The sequence below is a fragment of the Cornus florida genome, unplaced genomic scaffold (genome assembly GCF_030987335.1).
Source record: "Cornus florida cultivar Cherokee Brave unplaced genomic scaffold, ASM3098733v1 CherokeeBrave_3.0.0_Hap2_Chr03, whole genome shotgun sequence".
Taxonomy (NCBI): Eukaryota; Viridiplantae; Streptophyta; class Magnoliopsida; order Cornales; family Cornaceae; genus Cornus; species Cornus florida.
In genome coordinates this window covers 17,813,562-17,831,745 of record NW_026775573.1, presented here as the reverse complement: position 1 = coordinate 17,831,745, position 18,184 = coordinate 17,813,562, and the positions used below count along the sequence as shown (strand labels likewise).

General features: G+C 33.3%; 2 protein-coding genes across 2 annotated transcripts; both read left to right on the top strand.

Moving 5' to 3' along the window:
• Positions 1-410: 410 nt before the first annotated feature.
• Positions 411-5,891, top strand: LOC132301210 (sugar transporter ERD6-like 5). The gene is made up of 14 exons (XM_059798485.1): positions 411-1,404; positions 1,966-2,790; positions 2,864-2,929; positions 3,017-3,092; positions 3,177-3,241; positions 3,627-3,719; positions 3,847-3,927; positions 4,018-4,102; positions 4,201-4,286; positions 4,429-4,488; positions 4,568-4,621; positions 5,036-5,095; positions 5,203-5,317; positions 5,392-5,891. The coding sequence occupies exons 3-14, from the start codon at positions 2,927-2,929 to the stop codon at positions 5,514-5,516; spliced, it is 903 nt and encodes a 300-aa protein (XP_059654468.1). The 5' UTR covers positions 411-1,404; positions 1,966-2,790; positions 2,864-2,926; the 3' UTR covers positions 5,517-5,891.
• Positions 5,892-9,763: 3,872 nt separating this feature from the next.
• On the top strand, positions 9,764-16,699 carry LOC132299760 (sugar transporter ERD6-like 5). Its single transcript, XM_059796570.1, has 18 exons — positions 9,764-10,380; positions 12,100-12,162; positions 12,863-12,952; positions 13,052-13,111; positions 13,587-13,652; positions 13,737-13,802; positions 13,880-13,955; positions 14,038-14,102; positions 14,364-14,456; positions 14,584-14,664; positions 14,750-14,834; positions 14,933-14,976; positions 15,051-15,113; positions 15,212-15,271; positions 15,352-15,405; positions 15,859-15,918; positions 16,046-16,160; positions 16,265-16,699. Exons 1-18 carry the CDS (start codon positions 10,225-10,227, stop codon positions 16,387-16,389), a joined length of 1,422 nt encoding a protein of 473 aa, XP_059652553.1. The 5' UTR covers positions 9,764-10,224; the 3' UTR covers positions 16,390-16,699.
• Positions 16,700-18,184: the final 1,485 nt, after the last annotated feature.

The following is an 18,184-nucleotide window of genomic DNA, read 5'->3' as shown; positions in this document are numbered from 1 at the left end:
TATAATAGATAAAAACGATTACAAGTAAAATATATTTATTGCTTTTTTACCGGTGACACGAACATTCACTCTAGTCAGACCTGTTAACACAAATATATATACATTACATTTAATATATAACAATTACATGGGACGAGTTAGATGAAGAATGGACCATTATCGTCTCGGGTGAGAGCGACGATAGCTTCAGCGTTAGGGTTAGGGTATGAGAGGAGGAATATAAGAAGATAATGAGATGGGTTGGAGAAGCGGATGGTGTGTGTGGCCAAAGCAGTATCGTTTGGGGAAAGAGGATGAGCAGAACTGCTATGTACTTTGCTGGAGAGAGAGTGTAATGCTATCAAGAGAGCCTCTCTTGACGACAGCCACAAGCTCTCTTCTTCAATTGATGAACTAATTTGAGATCATTATGAAATCTTCAGTCCAAGTCAAACTGAGTATGGCCTTGAACTTGAATTATCTATCCCATGTTAAATATTTGAGCTTAGATTGGAAAACAAAGGTTGAAAATAGGGTCGGATTGGAAAATACAGATTCAAAATTTTTGGTTGATTCTAGGAGAGTATACTAAAGATCATTCTACTTAAAAAGTATACAGTAATTAAAACTGTTTTAAAATACTAATTATATTATTAAGAAAACATATAAACTCTTTAATTATTTCCTTATATTAATAAATGTTCACATTATAGTGTGTTAATATATATATATCTATAAATTCAAGATGAGTTTGAATTTACAACTACTGATTGGATTTGTATTTGACCAATACCTCAATCCAAACCAAAACAGAATTCAATATGAATTTGGACCTTTAAATATAAGCCTGACCCCGAGTTTAATTTATTGATTTTCTTTTTGGTTGTTGTTGTAGTTCTTAAAACTTATTGACGGTCTCATTGAATTTACAGAATAATATTGATTCCTTGTACCATTAGACCCTTGATCCAGGTGATACGAGCTCTCCTCCCTAAAGGGAAGGGGCTGGTTTGAGCCCTACATGCGTCAGTGGGATGTGTGAGTGCGTACTTCTGTTTTATTTATTTTAATATATATATATATGTATATATATACTGATTTCTGGTAGAATGTCTGTCCCTTTTGATTTGGAGTTTCTGCTTGAAGCAAGTTTTTTAGTGTCTTAAACTCTTTTCCTTTGCTTTTGTTTTTCTTTTCCCCTCTTGTTTTTTGACACCAGAAGAAAGAGAATTTAAAAACAAAAGAGCCTATTTATTTGGATAACCTAATTAATAGTTGATGATTGCATATGTTCATGGAGCTGGCACTAGGTGTTTGTTCAGTTGACTTCTAACTAGTTAGTGGTTTATGTTTGCTTTGTAGACTGGATTTTCATCTCCTGCTGAGGCTGGTATCATGAGTGACCTGGGCCTCTCAACTGCAGAAGTAAGTACTAATCATTTTCCTTTTCTTAGGGTGTTTGGGGTGAACCAATCTCTTGTTTGGGCTTGAACATGCATGAATGCATTGAAAGGCAGTGTTATACTACTTGTGAGAGTGGTTTGTTTATGAAGTTTGTGACCATGTAAGCATTCCTAGCGCGTTGTTGAATTTAAATGTGAATGTATGTCAATCATGAGGAAAAGAATTCATTACCATTCACTTGTCAAGGTAGAGTGAGACTGTGAAAAGCAATGTAACACATTTCAGATGAACATTGTAACCATATAAACAGCAGATCCCAAATTAAACTATGGTTTTTTTTTTTTGGGGTGGGGAGTGAGGCTAAGGATAAGAAATGTGCTGTTTAATGTCCATAGCACACCATTTCCATGTTAAGTCATAAGTGAATTTACTAAAAGTTCAAGCTCTACTTATCAGTATTACTTGAATTTGAATACTTGTACGGAGCCAATTGACATTGAAGTCACTCGTTGAGACAACGGAGTCAAGCTACATGCTTTTCTGTGTGATCGATTTTGTTTACTGTCTTTCCATTTTGTGTAGTACTCAGTTTTCGGATCAATATTGGCAATTGGAGGAATGTTAGGTGCAGTAATAAGTGGAAAAGTTGCAGATCTCATTGGCCAGAGAGGTGTAAGTTTTTTATTTCTTTTTCCTCCTACCCTTCAGATGCCTCTGGGCATAGTATAAATTCTTGTTGCAATCACTATACAAATACCTTTATTTTGGTTGATGTTGTTATACAGGCTATGTGGTTCTTGCAAATATTTTGCATCATGGGGTGGCTCTCAATAATTTTCACAAAGGTTTATTAAACTTGTTTCCTTCCCACGACCGTTGCATTCCTTTATACTTCATTCTACAGCCAAGAGCAACTATTCATACTGCAAATATTATATGTTTTCACACATCCTAGCAATCAAGGGACTTTTAAGGTGTCCATAAAGCAACTTTATAAGAATTGACTTCCCAGGGAAACCAAGTGCAATTACGAAAAACTTCTAAGTGAACCTATTTTCATTTTTGTTTTGTTCAAGTTACATGCTGGGATCACTCTTCCACTTGATTTTCATTTTAAAATATGACAGAACTAAAAAATTTCAGCATTAAACGTAACTTTTTATGAAGCTGCTTGAGAAAGATATTAAGTTATATGTATTTTGACTGTTCATAAGAGCATCAAAACCGAAAAAAAAGAAGAAGAAAGAGAGTGACAGTCAATCTACATCAAGTCAGTAGAATTTTGATTTTCATTTTTTTGGATGCCATGATTGATATTAATTGTTCAGTGTTTGTCAAAAGGGAGCTTGGTGGCTTGACATTGGAAGATTATCATTGGGATTTGGAGTTGGGATTAATTGTTATGTGGTAAGTTTTGCAGATTATTGATCTCTTTGTCCATGTATTAGCGTACCTGGCTTACATTCCCATGCCCAAACAGGCAGGCGTATATATAGCGGAAATCACACCCAAGAATATTTGAGGAGGATGTTCATCATTTAATATGGTAAATCAAAATTAACATAGATCAAAATTATGATAAATTTGGATTGAATAATCAACTCTTCTGTTTTATGTTTTGGCAATTCTACAGTTGTCAATAAGTTTTGGCATGTCATTGATGTTTTGCATTGGAAATGTCATTACTTGGCGCTCTTTGGCTTTAATAGGTACCTTTCTTCACTGTTGTATTGTTTAGTATGGTCTGAAATAGTTCCATTAATAAGAGCTTGCATTTTTTGTTTCAATTTTAGGAATTGTACCATGTCTGGTGGAAGTAGTTGGTTTGTTCTTCATACCAGAGTCTCCAAGATGGTTGGTGAGTTCGATTCAAAATTTGATCTTGTTATTTAGGTGGTGTTACATGGAGTGTTTTTAGTCTAAAAGAGTGAACTAAAATTGAAAAGAAAAATGGATTACTAAAATTTTTGTTAAACGGAATTATTTTAAGGTTTTGTTAAATGACTCGTCATTTAAAAGTTCTAGTAGTGGAGTATTCTTTGTTTGAACATTAATGGTTATATATATATATATTTACATACATGTTTTTCTGCTTCTTTTGAACCAAAGCATGTTAAAACAATGAAACATAATTTAACAAATCAGTTTTAAACATATCATTTTTCTTCTCTTCCTACTTTTCAATTTGAGCTAATTGAAAATTTTCTTTGAAGCTAAACTGATGAGTGCAATTTTGTTTTCAGGCAATGATTGGTAAAGAAAGAGAATCAAAAGCGACTTTGCAACATCTGAGGGGGGAAAATTGTGATATTTCTCAAGAAGCAGCTGAAATCAAGGTAACATTTGAAATTCACATGTTAATCCAAAAGTCCCTGTCTAGAAGAAGGAAATTTATGCTTTCCTTTTCTTCTTATCCCTATTTCCAAGAACAGCAACGATGAACTAAAAGTCCTTGTTTTACAGGAATACACAGAAATTCTTCAAGGACTCCCGCAATCCAGAATTTTAGACTTGTTAGAGCGGAGATATGCTCACTCACTCATTGTAAGCCTCGACATTAATCATAATTAATTCTGTCTTGTTACCTTTTCCACAACTTCTCGATCCTCTGACGAATACAACAAATTGCACAAGGTTGGAGTGGGGCTAATGTTACTAGTACAATTTGGAGGGAATAGTGCAATTTCATCTTATGCAAGTTCTATTTTTGAAGCTGCTGGTAAATTAAGGATCTGTAGTGATGTCATTAAGTAATTACTGAATTGAAATAGCTAGTTTGAAGAATGAATGTCTGAACCTATGTCTCATATATGGCAGGTTGTTCGGCTAGTGTTGGCACTAGAGCAATGGCTACCATTCAGGTTCGTAAGTGTAATTTGAATGTGGGATTTTATTTGACTTCATAGATGATGTTGATATTCTTTGCAGATTCCATTTTCCATTTTGGGTGTACTCTCGATGATGATGATGTTGATATTCCATTCTTTTTTATTTTTTGGGTATTTTAATGTAGTTGATAGATGAGCAGCACTGAAGTCTTTGTAGGTTACTGCAGCTGCAGCATGCTTGGGAACCTTTCTTGCAGGACTTGCATTCCTCTTGCAGGTTTCTTTGAAACTATATGTCTTTATATTTCTATGTTCAAAGATAATTATCTCCTAAAACATTGATTTACCACCACCAGGACTTTCACCAACAGAAGGAACTCACTGCCATATTGATTCTGAGTGGCATACTGGTACGATGTCTAATCAAATGATAGTTCTATCCTCTGTTTCGATATATATCAAAGCAGAAAAATTCTAATTGAAGATTCGGTTTTATGTCTGTGTTAATACCTAGCCCAAAAAAAACACTGTAAACGTTTTTATCACTTTTTTTTTGACATTCCTACACAATCTCCCCATGAATATAATGTTGGGGTACAAATGAGTGTATGTAACAGTTACTCCTATAGTCATTCAAATAAATTCTTCTGATTTTTTTTTTTTTTTTTTTTTTGCACCATGTCGAATTTAAAGTAAAATAGCCCAACGCTTGTTAGTCATTGATTTACCTTTGTTTTGTCTTAGCCAAATTAAAACATGTTGATGGAACAAATTGAGATATGTGTATGTGTTTATGTGCATATGTCTCCTGATTCTGCAACAAGATATTTTCTGCTGCTTTTTCGATGGGCCAAGGTGGTACACCATGGGTTATCATGTCAGAGGTAGTTTATTTTCGTTGGCCTGAACTCACATTTTTAAAGAATTTCTAAACGGAGTTTGAAATGGAAAGAAAGTACAGATATAGCTTAAATATTTGTTGCTATTTCAGATATTTCCTATCAACATTAAGGGTTCAGCTGGAAGCTTGGTGACTTTGGTCAACTGGTTCGTTGCTTGGATTGTTACCTACACTTCTAACTTTTTATTTGAGTGGAGCTCAGCAGGTGAGGCCTCTGTCTGTATGTTTGTGTGTGTTGTGTATTCTTCACAGGGTACTAATAAGGCCACATTGCTTTAGGAGTATTCTTCTTGTTCGCAACCATTTGCGGTTTAGTTGTTCTATTTGTTGCAAGAGTGGTGCCAGAGACAAAAGGACGGACATTGGAAGAAATACAAGCATCCATGATTGATCTCATCCAATGAGATCGATACTGTTACGAAAACTAAATAAATGTTCTAATGTATCCATCTTCTTCTTTTTTGTGATTTCCATGATAAACCTACTTGGGATAGTTGTGAGCATCCAAATATTATCAATAAAGGTCGTTTAATAAGGACTGTTAAAAGTCCATTTGTTAAGATAGTGCATCTTATAGTGGTGGAATGTTCAGGTGATTAAGTAGTTACCTTGGAGTAAAAGCAACCATTAGTGTATATGTCTTTTAAGCCTTACACTGAACATTTAAAAGAAATGATAAAGTTGGCAAAATTTCTATAATTAGGGAGCCTAGACCAAAAAAAAAAAAATAATAACAATAGAAATGATAAAATTTGTTTATACGTCTTTTAACCCTTACACTGAACATTCTGGTATGCTAACTCTAGACTGCTTATTAATTTTACAGTGTATTGGTCTCTCCAGTATATAAAGTAAAATGATGGAAAACAACATTTGTTCATTGTAAGTTTGAGAAAATTTGGATTTCTTGGTGTAGAGTGCTCCTTTAAAATTTTCTTTTTTGGTTTCTATTAATGATTTAATCAGTTCTTAAACTTGGAAAATTAGTGGCCAATACCACCTGTGGCAATTATATGTTATGAGGTTTAAGGCAGGAGATCATTTTAGGCACATGTATACATATACATGCAAAACTTTTGAATTAGGTAGGACAAATTATTTGAAACCATAAGGTTTTGTGGGAGCAACATGTATGGCCGAAATCTTCATTATTCAGATGCATGTGTTTTTCCAATTTTCTTTTTCTTGTGCAAATTTCAGTATGATGTGTCAATTTTTATCGGGATGACATTTTTCGGTCTTCATCATGTGGCCAGTGTTAACAATCATGACTCTAGGCCTAGTTTGGAATAAAGTTGGGAATGAAGTGAGAATGTGAATGGAATGGAATAGAATAGAATGATCTTCACATTCTCTTATTTGATTGCAAATATGAAATGATGTTAGAATGAAATAAAAATCACTATTCTAAGTAGTGGTGGTGGTGATGGTGGTGGTGGTGGAGGGTGGCGTCGGTGGCAAGGACGATGGCGGTGGAAGGCGGCAGTAGCTGTGGGGGAAGGTGGTGGTGGTGAAAAAAGGCAATGATGGTGGAAGGCAGTGGTTGTGGGGAGAAGAAGGTGGTGGTGATGGTGGAATATGGATTTGTGGTGGCGGTGGTTGTGGTGGGGGTGATGATAGTCAAGAACTTCATTCCATACGTTTAGAAGTTGAATGAATTTTCATTCTCATTCTAAATGTCATATCAAATAAGGGAATGGTTGGAATGGAATGCTTAATCCATTCCATTTTATTCCTTTCATGCCTACTAAATTAGGCTTAAAAGCTATAGAATGTGTAATTTTAATATTTAAATACTCTAACACACCCTCTCTTAGTGTAACCTTCTTTTAATTCAATAAGTATTTTTAATTTTAATTATTGGTGACTTTGAAGTTAGAAAGCATGTTTAAGATTGAAAACAATCGCAATCGCAAGTAAAAATATGTATTTAGAGCACTTAAATATGAAGTAACATTTTAAACTCTTATGATTCTTAATGGTTAGATTAGAAGTGTCTAAAATCTATTCAAATCCAGCGTTCATTTGCTGGATCACTTTTATAGCCTCTATTGAACCAAGCCTTCATATTTTATTTTTTTCTCTTTTTGGTAGGTAAAGAAAAAAGAAGTAATAAAAATAAAAAATAAAAAAATTAATAAAAAATGACATTACAAGTAGGTTTAAGAGTCGAGACACACCACCAATCTCTCAAGAAGATATAAAGAAAGGAACAAAATTATCACTCACTTAATATAAATCCGGAAATGGAACACTACTAGAATATACTCACAACCCGAGGGCATAGGCAACTAAATAAATGAGAAGCAACTTATTATTTATTTTTATTATTGAACTGTCATTCTCCATGTGCAATTACTCACCAGTCAACCATACGATACTCTAAAAGAGGACTATCCATCTCAATTCAACCCTGACCTCACAACTGAGAAACACAATAAATATATATATATATATAAAGTGAGTTATAAAGTGCATATTTAAGAAATCCGTTGTTTCAACTTTTGTGGACAGTATGCATTTGAATGAACATCAATTTAATTTAGTTAACCAAAAAAAACTAAATGTGACAGCAGATTCGGTCATGTTAAACAGGTCAATTCAAATATTTGTTTATTAAATAATTAAACAAGTAATCTGTTTAAATCCTTTGATTTAAATGAGTCATGTAACTAATTTATTAATTTAAGTTTTAAAAATAAAAATATAATAAAAAAATTAAATAATCGAAAACGAAACTCATTTTAAATGACAAAAAAATGCTAAATACAATAATATTCATATTGAATTTATACTTTGATAGTAATTGTGTTAAACAGGTTGAGAGTTAATTGGGTGACACATTGATTAAATGAGTCTAATCAAGTTAAACGGATTGAGTTTCAAAACACAAATACAATATAATTAACTAAATGGGTTAATCGAATTGGCACGATTATAAAACAAACACGATTAAAGTGAATATAAACTTACAAACTTTTTATTAATTTCGAGTCGTATTGACTATTTGTATCCAATTTTGTCACCCAAAAAATAATAATAACCCTACATTCAGCCACACGTTGTTTTGGAGTTAAAATTAAAAGAAAATTCGTTCAAATTTGCTTCCCCAAGTAACAATTGGCATTATCACATGTCTCATGTTTGTATTGCCTTCAAACTCTTTTCTGGAATAAATAAATCTAAAAATATTCATTTATACTATGTATCTGAAAATAAGGGTCAAGTACATATCAAAAACACCATTATAATATGTGTAGCATTCCTTACGTGTAAAAAATATATGACATTTGTGTAAATAGACTAAAATGCATTTAACTACACATTTAATAATATATATAAAAAAATAATATTTTGTGAAATGACTAAAAAAAAAAAGTCGCTAAGAAAAACTCACAATCTATACACCATGCCCAGTTCGCCGGAGGAAGAGAAGATGACAACCTAATTTACCAATTCGGCTTACTGCAATCAAGAAACAAATTGATCAACCAAACAATAACCGACCACCAATTCGCAACCCCAAATGTCCATAATTTTTTTAGGGCACTGATGATTGTGTTCATGGTCGCCGACGACGCCACCACTGTTGCTTCCCTCTTCCATCACATATACAGTACACATACATTTGCACACACACAGAGGTAGTATTATATTCTATATATATATATACACACACACGTATATATATAAAAGAGAACAGAGAGAAGACCACCACAACGGGGCGAGCTCGGAACGGCGGCCGCCCTCTATGACCCCCGATGCTCCACAACAGCGTTCACCAATCACCACCACCACCACCACCACAATCTCATAACCCTTTATGCTCCAAACTGACCCACAACCCCATATGAGCAGCTTAACTCACTGAGAACCAAACCCGGCAAAGAAGAGGTAGAGCTTCGTCAAATCCTCAGAGAAAAAGACCGCACCAAAAATTACAACGCCGGAGTCCACCAAAGAGCCTCATGCAGCAACACAATTCTTCACTCCGCTGATTCGTAAGCCGCCAAGACGGCGGTGTTGGCGTCGATCTGAACAGGCACGCAATCGAGGCGGCCGCAGTAGTTGAGGTTGATGAGAAGCGAGAGGTCGGCGCACGTCAGCGGCGCCACCGGATCAACGCCGCTATGGGATTTGCTATATTATTCATTGGGGTTCAGATTAGGTGGGTTTGTTTAGGTTTTGGTGATGGTAAGGCAGGCGAACGGTGGTGATAGATTATGGTGATGTGGGGTTTGCGAATGGGTCTTACAGCTTTTGGTGGTTCGCTTTGTTGGCTAGATTTTGGTGTTTGAGGACTTTGGTTTGGTTAGCAGTGGCTATGGTTTTCAGATGGATGAACAATATATTGGTTTGATTGCTGTGAACAGTCGGGTTTGATTACTGTTGTTCACCGAGAAACCCACGTCTTTCTTTTTCTTCCCCGACCACAAGCTCCAAAACGCCATCAACCTTGTGAACACTTACCTCTCCAGCAGCCTCTTCCTGATCGCCCGTAACTTCCACCTCTCCCTCTGGTAGGGGCATTTTTGGAAGAGTCAAATTGGTAATTGAGAGGTATTTTTATGCAAATTAAAAAAAATAAGAATATTTTTTACATACCTTTTTAATTAATAGAGAATAAAAATGATATAAAAAATATATTTCAAGATTTTTTTGCACTTACCACCGGAAAATAATCATTTATATAGAAAGTTACTATGTATGAAAGAGGGGAACTTTGAATAAAATAAATATAAAAAAAAAAAAAAAGGGGGAAAACAATTGATCAAAGTGACATGTTTTTTTCATGTTCCATTCTTCCATATGGATATTGAAGTTGAATAATTGTAGGCCCAAAAAAGGCATTTAACGTCATTTTAACCAACTTTCTCACTGTCTAGTCTCAACCAACTAATTTTTTTTTTTTTTCGATAATTCTCAACTAACTAATTTCACGTGTCCAAAACCTGACTCTCTCTCTCTCTCTCTCTCTCGTCTCTCTCTTTCCTACTACTGCTACCACCACCTTGCATAACTACTGATCAACTCCTTTTCTCAAACTCTCAAACTTCATAACTCTTCTGTCTTTTTTTCAAGCAGATCGAGAAAGCATAGAACTAACCAATCATGGAAGAAGTACTACTAAACAGGTCTTTGACTCTTGAAGAAAACCCTCAACTTGACGGCATTGCCAATGAAGCTAGCGGTTCCTCCGCCCCCACAAGGGTGGTTCTCCTCAGCATCTTTGTCGCCGCCTCCGGTTCCTTCGCTTATGGGTGTGCTGTAAGTGTTTTAAACCAGTGTTGAGTTTCTATACGTGGTTTGAGTTTTTGATTTTGTATTTTTATTATTATTTTAACGAAAGTTCATATAGGTGTGTGTTTTTGTCATTGAAATAAAAAATAAAAAATAATAATTTCCACCTTATTTATTTTATTTATTTATATAGCTTTTAATTTAAAATAAATATTATGTCCTAGGGTTTAGATTTTTTATTGTAGCTGTATGATGCCGTCATTTTCATTCAAGATCTCGTATCCTTATAGATAATTAAAGTATGTATAATAATTGCTCGAATGGGATAAAGTCACGCGCTCGTATCAAGGGAGAGGCAACTGGTCATCTGTCATATCGTGTAGACGAGACAAAAATGTCATATATGTGAAAAATGATGGTGTCCTAATTCGGACCAATCAACAGGGATGACAACGGGTTTGCCTAAACCTATTTCACAAAATTTATCAGGCCACGTTGTTGTTATTTCAGGACGAGTTTTTAATTAGTATATTATTTTTGTTTTTATTTAAGTAGTTAAAGTATCGATTTCATTTGGTGTATATTTAATTGCGGGTAGATTTTGTCACTGTTATTATGTAATAAATAAAAATAGTTCAATATATTCAAATCGAACTGATAAATAAGTTAATCTGATTTTTAAATTACTAAATAATAAATATTAATATATTTACTTTCAATTTTAGCAAAATAAAAAGGCATACTTATTTTGAATATTTAAATTTTCCACCAACCCAACGGGTTGGGAAAATTAATTGCCATCCTTACCGATCACCATCAAAATAGAAACTAATGTACATAGCAGACAAAATATGTCACGTCACTAATTTATTACTAAAAAGAATAAATTACACTAATACAGTTTATCTCCTTTGTGTTTTAAATAATTATAATTACCATTTTTTTCAACGCTAATGTTATAAGTTTTTTTACTTTATCGGACAAATATGCGATTTATAATTGTCTTTTTATGGATAAAAGTGTCTTCACAATAGTTTGAAAGGCATATTTATCATATAAAACTAAAAAAATTATTACATCAAAATTGATCATCTCTCAATGAATGAATTACACATATGTGACTAGAAGAAAGTAATTATGATTAACAAAAACATAAGAGAAGTGAGTGTAATAACCCTAAGTAGAAGAGAGGAAAGTGAAATATATTCTTTATTAAAATGAAAATCCAAAACGAATATTTTTGGTTTAACGGCCAAAAATTAGTCCGTTAATCTAGGTTGTTTAACTTGTTTGTATTGTTTGGTTTGGGCCAGGTTTGTCCTTGGATTAAGGCCCATAAATTGGGCTGGGTTACCAGATTGCTGGTTTGTTGTAAAGTTTCAAATTCAGTAGCCAGTTGCAAAAAGTTTTAACTCGTTATGAAATCAGCAATCCAAGTCAAACCGAGTATGGTCTTGACTCTTGAACTTGAATTATGTATCCCATGTTTAATATTTCAGATTGAATTTGAATTTCACGTATGAGAATTCAAGTTGGGTTTGACTTTGAATTGACAACTTCAGATTAAATTTCAAATTCAACCAAATGTGCACACAGTAACAAAGAGAAAAATAAATAAAGGAAAAGACCCCATAAATTTGAATAATCTAATTAAAAAATGATGATTGTATATGTTGATGGAGCTGAGCACCAGGTGTTTGATCAATTGACATCTAAACTAGTCTGTGGTTTATGTTTGCTTTGTAGTCTGGATTTTCATCTCCTGCTGAGTCTGGTATCATGACTGACCTGGGCCTCTCTACTGCAGATGTAAGTACTTTCCATTTTCCTTTCTTAGGGTGTTTGGGGTGTAACCAATCTCTTGTTTTAAGAAACATGGTATTGATTAAGAGGGTTGAACATGCATGAATGCATTGAATAGAATTTCTATAATACTTGTGAAAATGGTGGTGTGAAGTTTCTGACCATGCTTTCTTTGAGAACTCTAATCAATTCTTGTGCATTGCTGAAATTGAATAAGAATGTAAGTCATTTGTGAGAATAAAATTTCGTTATTGATCGCTTGTCAAGGTGAGAGAGACTGAAAAGCAATGTAACACACTTCAGATGAACATTTTAACCATTTGAACAGCAGATGTCAAATTTGTGTAATTTAATTATAACAACTGTCTGATGATGAAGAAAAACAATTTTCGGGTTTCATAGAAAATAATACAATGTTGTGTTCTTTTCGATGTTTTTAATGTCTTTTGCCCATTAACATAGTTGAGGGTTTGGAACAGAACAACTAGGCTACACCATTTCCATGTTAAATGGATTTACTGAAATTTCAAACACTATTTATCACTGCTACTTGAATTTGAATACTTGTTCGCAGCCAATTGATATTGAAGACACTTGTTGAGACAACTGATCGAGTCAAGCAGCACATTAGATTGTGTCATGTCAATAGAATGTATTTGCTTTTCTGTTTGATCGATTTTGTTTATTCCCTTTTCATTTTGTGCAGTACTCACTTTTTGGTTCAGCATTGACAATTGGAGGAATGCTAGGTGCAGCAGTAAGTGGAAAAATTGCAGATCTCATTGGCCGGAGAGGAGTAAGTCTTTTATTTCTTTTTCCTCCTACCTTGCAAAGCATAAATTCTTGTTGCAAACGCTACACAAATTCTTTAATTTTGGTTGATCTTGTAATGCAGGCTATGTGGTTCTTGCAAATATTTTTCATCACAGGGTGGCTTTCAATAATTTTCGCGAAGGTTTATTCCACTTGTTTCCCTTCCACAACCATAATTTAATTCATTCAACACTCCAGAACAATTATTCATACTGGAACTTCTTGTCTGCTTTCACACATCTTAGCAATCAAGTGGCTTTTGAGGTGTTCATTAAACAACTTCCTATGGAAACTACTAGCGTGATATATGAAGAACTTTTAAGTGATTATATGCTCGTTCACTCTTCGCCTTGATTTCCATTTTAAATATGACAAGACTAGAAAATAGGGACCATTGTAGCAGCATTATTATAAACTCTTATGTGAAGTTGCTCCAGACACACACACACACATATGCCTATATATATATATATTGACTGTTCATAAGAACATCAAAATGAAAAAAGAAGAGAGAGAGAGAGAGAGAGAGAGATCACTTAATCTAAATCAAGTCTATAGAATTTTGTTTTTCATTTATTTGGTTGGCTTGATAATAAATGCTCTGTGTTTGTCGAAAGGGAGCTTGGTCGCTTGACATTGGTAGACTATCATTGGGAATTGGAGCTGGGATGAATTGTTATGTGGTAAGTTTTGTAGATTTACATGTCTTTTTGATTTCTTTGTCCATATATCAGCATAATTTGGCTTGCATTGCCATGGCCAAACAGGCAAATGTATATATCGCTGAAATCACACCTAAGAGAATTCGCGGAGGATGTACAGTCTTTAATCAGGTAATAACCATTAAAATTATCATAAATTTGGATCAAAGAATCAACTTTTCTTTTATTTATTTTTGGCAATTCTACAGTTATCCATATGTTATGGCATATCACTGATGTTTTTCGTTGGAAATGTCGTTACTTGGCGCGTCTTGGCTGTAATAGGTACCTTTCTCAAGTTTTCTGTTGTTTAGCACAACCTGAAGGTAGTTGCATTATAATGGATTTGCTTTGATTTCAATTTTAGGAACTGCACCAAGTCTGGTACAAGTTATCGGTTTGTTCTTCATACCAGAGTCTCCGAGATGGTTGGTGAGTTCGGTTCAAAATCTAATCTTGTTATTTAGGTGTTGTTCCATGGAATATTTTTAGTCCAAAAGAGAAAATTGGAGTGTTGCAACAAGCCAACAATAAAAAACTAATTTAACAAAACAATTTGAGTCCTATAATTTTTTTTTTTTTTCTCTTTCTTTTTTTTTTAAGTTGAGCTAATTCAGTAAAACATGTAAAAGAAACAAATCATTGAATGCTAAACATATGAGCTATGAGTTCAATTTTTGTTTGCATTTGCAGGCAAAGATTGGTAAAGTGAAAGAGTTCGAAGCAACACTACAACGTCTGAGGGGAGCAAAATGCGATATTTCTCAAGAAGCAGCTGAAATCAGGGTAACATCTTTAACTCCACATGTTAATTCACAAGTCACTGTCTAGATTAAAAAAAAGTTATGCCTTTTCTTTCCCCTATTTCTAAGAACAGCGACGACAAAAAATTTAAATCCTTTCTGTTTTACAGGATTACACAGAAGCTCTTCGATTACTCCCACAATCCAGAATTTTAGACTTGTTTCATCGGAAATATGCTCATGCACTCATTGTAAGCCTTCTCATTAATCCTGAATGTGGGTTGTTGCCTTTCCACAACTTCTCCGACCTCTAATGAATACAACAAATTCCACAAGGTTGGAGTCGGGCTAATGTTACTGGTACAATTGGGAGGGAACGGTGGAATTGCATTTTATGCAAGCTCTATTTTTGAAGCTGGTGGTAAGTTGAAGATCTCTTGTAATGTCAACAAGTAACTAATGAATCGAAAGAGCAAGTCCGAGGAATGAATATCTGAATCTGTATCTTACATATGGCAGGTTCCTCGGCTAGTGTTGGCACTACAGCAATGGCTATTATTCAGGTTCTGACTAGTGTAATTTGAACGCGGGATTTTATTTAAGGCACTTCCTAGATGATATTGACATTATTTTGCAGATTCCATGCTCCATTTTGGGTGTATACTTGATGGATAAATGTGGACGACGAACACTTTTGATGGTTAGAATGTGAACGACATTTCTTTTGCTTTTTATTTATTTATTCTTAGGGTTTTTTTGATGTAGTTGATAGATGAGCCAGTACTAAATTCTTTGTAGGTTACTGCAGCTGTAACATGCTTGGGAGCCTTTCTTGCAGGATTGGCATTCCTCTTGCAGGTTTCTTTGAAACTATATATCTTTACATTTCTATGTTCCAAAAATAATTATCTTCTAAAACATTAATTCACCGCGACCAGGATTTTGATCAACCAAAGGAGCTCTCTGCCGCATTGATTCTGAGTGGCATACTGGTACCATGTCTAACCAAACAATAGTTCTATCCTCTGTCTTGATATTATGAAAGTGAAAGTGAAAAAGATATAATTGAAGATATTGGTCATCTGTTTGTGTTCTCTTTACCTACCAAAGAAAATGATTCTTCAAATTTTCTCACATTCCCACAAAACCTTCCCATTAATATAATGTGGGGCTATTTGTAACATCCTTTGAGCAATTATCTTCATATGGATGGCCATTTTTAACATGTTTTGGCCATTCATATAAATTCTTTTGTGTGCGTGTGTGTTTGTGTGTGTATTTCTTAGTCTAGTATGTCAAATATAAAGTAAAATAGCCCAAAGCTGGTTAGTCATTAAGTTCTTTCTTGTTTTGTCTTAGCCAAATTTTAACATATTGATGGAACAAACTGAGTAATGTGAGTGTGTGTGTGTGTGTGTGTGTTTGTGTTCTGATTCTGCATCCAGGTATATGCTGCTGGTTTTTCAACGGGCGTGGGTGGTACACCATTTGTTATCATGTCAGAGGTAGCTTATTTACTGGCCTTAACTATGTGTGTTTGTATGTGTCATGTGTGTGCATATATTTATCAAATTGCAAACCAGAGTCTAATATGGCATGAATGTGAATACATTTTATGTGTTGCTATTTCAGATATTCCCTATAAACATCAAGGGTTCAGCTGGAAGCTTGGCAAATTTAACCAACTGGTTTGGTTCTTGGGTTGTTTCCTATTCTTATAACTTCTTATTTGAATGGAGCTCAGCAGGTGATGCCTCTCTCTCTCTCTCTCTCTCTCTCTCTCTCTATATATATATATATATGATATCTGTGTATTTTTTACATGGTACTAATAATGCCACACTGTTTCAGGAGTATTCTTCATGTACACAATTGTTTCCGGATTAATCGTTGTATTTGTTGCAATCCTGGTGCCAGAGACAAAAGGAAGAACATTAGAAGAAATACAAGCATCCATGATTGATCTCTTCCACTGAGATACTGTTTTGAAAATAAAATCAATGCTACAATGTTTCCATTTTTTTTGGGTACTCACATATTATCTTTAAGCTCCAGTTTCTTTGTTTTTCAAATTTTTTTTTTTTTTAAATATTATTCTTGTTTACTTTCTAGTGTGATGGTTCATTTTTATCTGGAGGACATCTTTCAGTATTCATCATCTGGCTAGATTACATCATTTCACTTTTTATTTATTTATTATTATTTTCCACCCTTCATCTGGATAACATCTTTCAGTATTCATCATTTGGACTTTCAAAAAGGAGCCTCACATGTCTTTTTCTGGCCCATGGTTTTTATTTTATTTTAGAGTATCGCTGCTACAAGGTTACACTTTTTATGAGCTTTCCTTCAAAATATTAATTTTTTGGAAAAATATATATATATATGCAAAAAATATATCATCATGTTCCCAATATTAAAATGATCACATTGTAAAAAAATATAAAAAATTCAATTCAAAATATTATAAAATAAAATCATACAAGACAGTCAAAGTTAATGGTGTAATTTGGTCAAAAGGAGTATGTAAAATTTTGATGGACTTGTGTGACTTAATGAATTTTAGTATGAATTTTGATTATATAATTCTTATATAATTTTTTTTAAATGATTAAATTTACTTCTTAATATTTGTACATCGTCATTGCAAAATGACAAAGAATGAAAATGAGGGTCACACCAAAAAAAATGATACTCACAAGTTGTTATAAGTTGGTCTTTAGTCAATTTTCTTTTCTTAATGAGTATAAGTCCAAAATTGATGGGGCGAAAGCCACGTGAAAGGTGAAGAAAACGAAAACAAAAAAAAAAAAAAAAACCCACGTGAAAGTCACATATAACCCATATTAACCACTATGTCCGAATTTTATTAAAAAAAGATTTGTGAACATCAGAACATTAATATTAATCTAAAAGGATCTAAGCAAGTAAAAATACGTCATCTTTTCAATATAATCAAGTACTTTTATGGGAAAAATCTATTTTATCTCTCAATAAATAAAAAACAAGTCGTAAAATGATACTTAAAAGAACTCGTAATGACAAAAATAAATAAATACAAATAAATCTATATATATATTTGACGGGTAATATATATAATTCATTCACATTATGAGTTGATTTATGGATCTAAGAATGATTCAAGACCATTTTGATAAACAAATAAAGGTATTATAAAAATTTTAAGTTAAAAAATATTGATTGTATATTTTTGGAATAGTATAAGGGAGTTTTGTACAACATTAAAAACCTCAAAGAAGTTTTTTATGGAATTGTAAAAGTTGTGAGATGATTTTTTTTTTTTTTAATAACACCGATCTCACCTAAGGCTTCGTCAATATACACTAACTTCTCTTATTGTTTGTCAAATTACACTCACCTCAGCTTTATTAGGTGGATGACGATTTTGATATAATTATGTTTTTATCTTTATGATACGTATATATTAGTATAATTACAATAAACATGCCTTCTAATCACGCAGCAACGAGTGGGGTGGATTTTTTATATATTTATTTTATAACTCATTTTTATAAAAATTTATGAAGATGATCTTACTAAAATTACAATTTGCTCCCATTAAATTTTTTTTTATATATTTTATACTTCAAATGTTTAAGAATTTATGAAAATGCCCCACTAAAATTACATTTTGTCCCCATTAATTTTATTTTATTTTATTTTTTTAAACATTTTATACTCTAATTTTTAAAAAATTTATAAAAAAAAATTATTAAAATTACAAGAATGTACTCACCATATTAATTGTCC

Bases quoted from the DNA above. Each gene is read 5' to 3' on its own strand.
- LOC132301210 (XM_059798485.1), top strand. The intron at 3,242-3,626 runs GTGAGTTCGATT...TTTTGTTTTCAG, and splicing joins CAGAGTCTCCAAGATGGTTG to GCAATGATTGGTAAAGAAAG. The intron at 3,928-4,017 runs GTAAGCCTCGAC...AAATTGCACAAG, and splicing joins GATATGCTCACTCACTCATT to GTTGGAGTGGGGCTAATGTT.
- LOC132299760 (XM_059796570.1), top strand. From the start codon at position 10,225: ATGGAAGAAGTACTACTAAACAGGTCTTTGACTCTTGAAGAAAACCCT. The intron at 14,835-14,932 runs GTAAGTTGAAGA...TACATATGGCAG, and splicing joins CTCTATTTTTGAAGCTGGTG to GTTCCTCGGCTAGTGTTGGC. The intron at 15,114-15,211 runs GTTAGAATGTGA...AATTCTTTGTAG, and splicing joins GACGACGAACACTTTTGATG to GTTACTGCAGCTGTAACATG.